General features: G+C 31.4%; 1 protein-coding gene across 1 annotated transcript in view; it reads right to left on the minus strand.

The window, feature by feature from the left end:
• LOC106873151 (TOG array regulator of axonemal microtubules protein 1) overlaps positions 1-3,648 on the minus strand; it is a 19,304-nt gene extending 15,656 nt beyond the window's left edge. Inside the window, exons 1-2 of the mRNA XM_014920380.2 lie at positions 3,506-3,648; positions 2,466-2,624 (exon numbers count right to left, since the gene is read on the minus strand). Of these exons, the coding sequence (XP_014775866.1) occupies positions 2,466-2,624; positions 3,506-3,618 (272 nt within the window). The 5' untranslated portion in view covers positions 3,619-3,648. The remainder of the gene's footprint in view (positions 1-2,465; positions 2,625-3,505) is intronic.
• Positions 3,649-3,912: the final 264 nt, after the last annotated feature.

Raw genomic sequence — 3,912 nt, forward strand, 5'->3', positions numbered from 1 at the left:
GATTTCAAGGCCTTCCCAGATGAGAGACTGGCATTACACTTAATGTCTATGTTCCATGCTGGCATGGATTGGAGAGTTATTAATGTAGAAATATGGTATCGTAGCTACTAACAGTTGAGGGTTGCGTAGTCTAGACAGCGTTTTTAGATTTCATTATTCTCTTTAACCCGGGCAAAGCCGGGTATTTCTGCTAGTATATATATATATATATATATATATATATATATATATAAAACAAAGGCAGCTATAAGCAATAAAAAACCAAAAAGGAAAAATTCAATTGTCACTAATTGTGACTGACGGTGCAGGGTAGCACCTACATTGCTAGAAATAAGAGCTGAAAGTCCTTAGGGGCACAAAGAAGCACACATCTATGTACTGACAGGGGAAATAACCACCCCACAGTGAGAAAGATCATCATACTAGTCTAGTTTCATTTTGAATCAAAAGCTCATCAGTGATCACTACTCCATCACTGAAGAGTTTGGCTAAATCCCAACTGTCACTATATAGTATTTACCATATGAATGAATGGCTGATACAACAAAATGGTAATGTGAAAATTATAAAGTAACTAAGGTGGCTATATGCAATATAAAACCAAAAAGGAAAAATTCAATTGTCATTAATTGTGACTGACAGTGCAGAGTAGCACCTACAAAACTCTATGCAATTTTTGATCAATCTAAAAATAATAGTAAAATCATAAAAATATCAGTTTTAATATATTTTAATAAGATATTGCTTTAATTGTTCTGATTGCTCACTCATGCTCAAAACCTACAGCTAACTTTCTACAGCTCTCAATCACTGTAATCACCTCCTCTCTGACTTGTCTTCACATTCAAACCCAGATTCACTTCTTTGTCACTTCCAACCATTAGTCTAACGTTCACTTGCTCTTGTGACAACACTGTTAGTGCACTTATAAATTTTCAAGAATTGAAGGGAATATTATAACCTTTTGCAAGAAGAATAAACTGAAGCACTTTCCTATTTTCCTATTTATTTTATAACTAATATTTCTTATAAATGTTATCTCACTAATTATTCCATTTCCTCTTCAAATTCTACTATTTTTGTATGTTATGATCTTTCTTTAAATTTAGGAAAGGATACACTGGACAATGTAGTCTTAAATATACAAAAAGAATTGAGATAAAAGACACTAAAGGATTACACAAACTATGTGAAAACTGTCTGACATAGCAATAATAATGATTTCTAAGATTATGTGAACATTGTTCGAAAATAATTATTTGAAAACAATTATTCAAAAAACATTTATTCAAATGGAAAATTGTATGAATGAAAATTATTCAAAAGGACAATTATACGAAATGTTAATTATTCTAAGATTAAGAAGCAAGTACACAAATGATATATATTTCAAATAACTGTTTCCGAATAATTGTTTTCGCACAATTTTCATGATACGGATTTCAAATATAAAGTCATTTTCAGGGAAGTGACTAGTTTTTATTTTTATTGACCCTAAGGTGAACTTGACCCCAGAATGTAAAGAGATATAATGATATAACTAAAATAATAATAATAATAATAATAATCCTTTCTACTATAGGCACAAGGCCTGAAATTTTGGGGGAGGGGGATAGCTGATCACATCGACCCCAGTACTTGACTGATACTTAATTTGTCCTCCCTGAAAGGATGAAAGGCAAAGTCAACCTTGGTATGATTTGATCCCAGAACTTAGCGACAGACGAAATAATGCTAAACATTTCGCCCGGCATGCTAACAATTCTGCCAGCTCACCACCTAAATAATAATAATAATAATAATAATAATAATAATAATGATGATGATGATGATGATGATGATGATAATAATAATAATAGCACCCAAATACTAATAATCCTTTCTATTATAGGCACAAGGTCTGAAATTGGGGAGGGGGACTAGTTGATTACATTGACCTTAGTGTTTCACTGGTACTTATTTCATTGACCTTCGCTAAGGCAGTGGTAATAATAATAATAATTGAGCACAAGCTGGAGCTCATGGTGGTGGACAAGGTGAACCACATGTGCTCTATAATTGATGTTGCATGTCCCCTTGACACCCCAAATAATCAAGAAGGTAAAAGAAAAAATAGATGCATTCAACCTTCTTAAATACGAGATAGCTCGACTGTAGAAAATGAAGAAGGTGAGACAGTGCCAACTATTACAAGAAGCCACTAGTCAATGGGGACTGGAAAGAAGAAATACTGCAAAAACACAGAAAGAAATTCGAGAGGAAACGTAGGCAAGGCTTGAGGTGAAAATAATAACTAAAGCAAGAAAAAAAAAAAGATAGAAATAAAACAAATGAAGAAAACATAGCAATATTTGAGGCCGAAAGGTTAAGAATTACTTAAAGGAGACAAAACTAAACTGCATAATTTTTTATGAGTACTATAAGCAAGTAATATATTTATTTAATCTCTTCTTTCTAAAACTTACCGTACTTCGTTGGATGGATCAGTTAAGCAGTCGAGTGTGGCTTGTAGAATTTTATCCGTCAAATCTTTAACACCACTTAATAATCGTCGGTGACCAATTTTTTTTGCAATAACTGTTATGTAATATGATGCAGTTTTTCTTATACCTACACTTCGGTGCCTTAAATAAAAGAAATTTAAAAAATAAGAAAAGAAAAATATAATACTTTAGGTGAAAGAAACTTTTCACATTAAAATGCTGCACGTTGAGAATTTAGCATAATCAAAAATTTTTTAATTGAGAACATTAAATAAAATTCAGTCTATACATTATTTGTTTGACAAAGTCTGTGACATCAGAGTTTGTAGACTCCCTAAGCACAGAGTTTGTAGACTCCCTAAGCAACTAATGGAAGGCACACAATATATTTTTAAGGGTTAATCCTTTAGCATTTAAACCAGCCATATTCGGCCCAAATATTTTACTTGGGTTCAAAATGGCTAGATTTAGCCTCTCACACCTACCCTACAATGTCATTCTAATAATAAACAATCACATTGTTAAAATTTTGAAGGTATGGGATAATTAATAGTTAATTCAAAACAATGTTGATAAATAAGCATCATCATTTGACAGAATAATCATTTGACAGAATGCTAACAGGTTAATCAATACCTTGCCTCCTTTCAATGCAGTGATAACTACCTTTTCTCAGTTTTTTAAACTTTATTCTAAGGTTGTTGGAAAGATGAGCATGTCATCTTGAAAATATTATCCTATTAATTCCTTTCACTGTAGATTCCATAGTGTTTGAAAATGGACCTTATATTTTTTGAGACCTGTTCATGACTAAACAAAAACCATCATGTGTATACTTTAGACACAATCTCTAAGAATTTTCCTCTAATGTTTTTCAACCAAGAACCATTTTATCACTCAACAAAATTTCTTGATGTCACATTATTAAAGACTAGAAACAACAATTTTCTGGAAAAAAAAAGGAAAAAGAAAAAAAACAAAACAAAACAACTTGAAAAATTAAATATTCCAACTGGACTTACTTCAAACCTTTGGTTATGAGGATCGGCAAAGCCTTCGTACAGGTGATATTTTCAACCATTGCATCAAATGCTTTTTCTACATCATTCCTGATGAATTCTTTGCTGACAGCCATCAAAGCTAATAAGCAACCAATAACTTTGTCTAATTCCTGAAAAAATGTATGATCAAATATTAAATTTAAATTCTTTTAAGAAGACTAGCAATATCTGAATTTCTCAAAAGGATTCAAATTTATGAAATTTAGTTTTAAAAATGAAAATTGTGCATACGGGACAATAGTCAAGTAAGAAAGGTCCCCTACTTTTTCAAAATTTTAAAACAATTTATGAAAATACAGAATTCCACAAAAATGCCTGTTAAACCAATCCCTAAATTTTAATGATATATTATAAGTTATCATAGTATG

The sequence above is a fragment of the Octopus bimaculoides genome, chromosome 16 (assembly GCF_001194135.2).
Source record: "Octopus bimaculoides isolate UCB-OBI-ISO-001 chromosome 16, ASM119413v2, whole genome shotgun sequence".
Taxonomy (NCBI): Eukaryota; Metazoa; Mollusca; class Cephalopoda; order Octopoda; family Octopodidae; genus Octopus; species Octopus bimaculoides.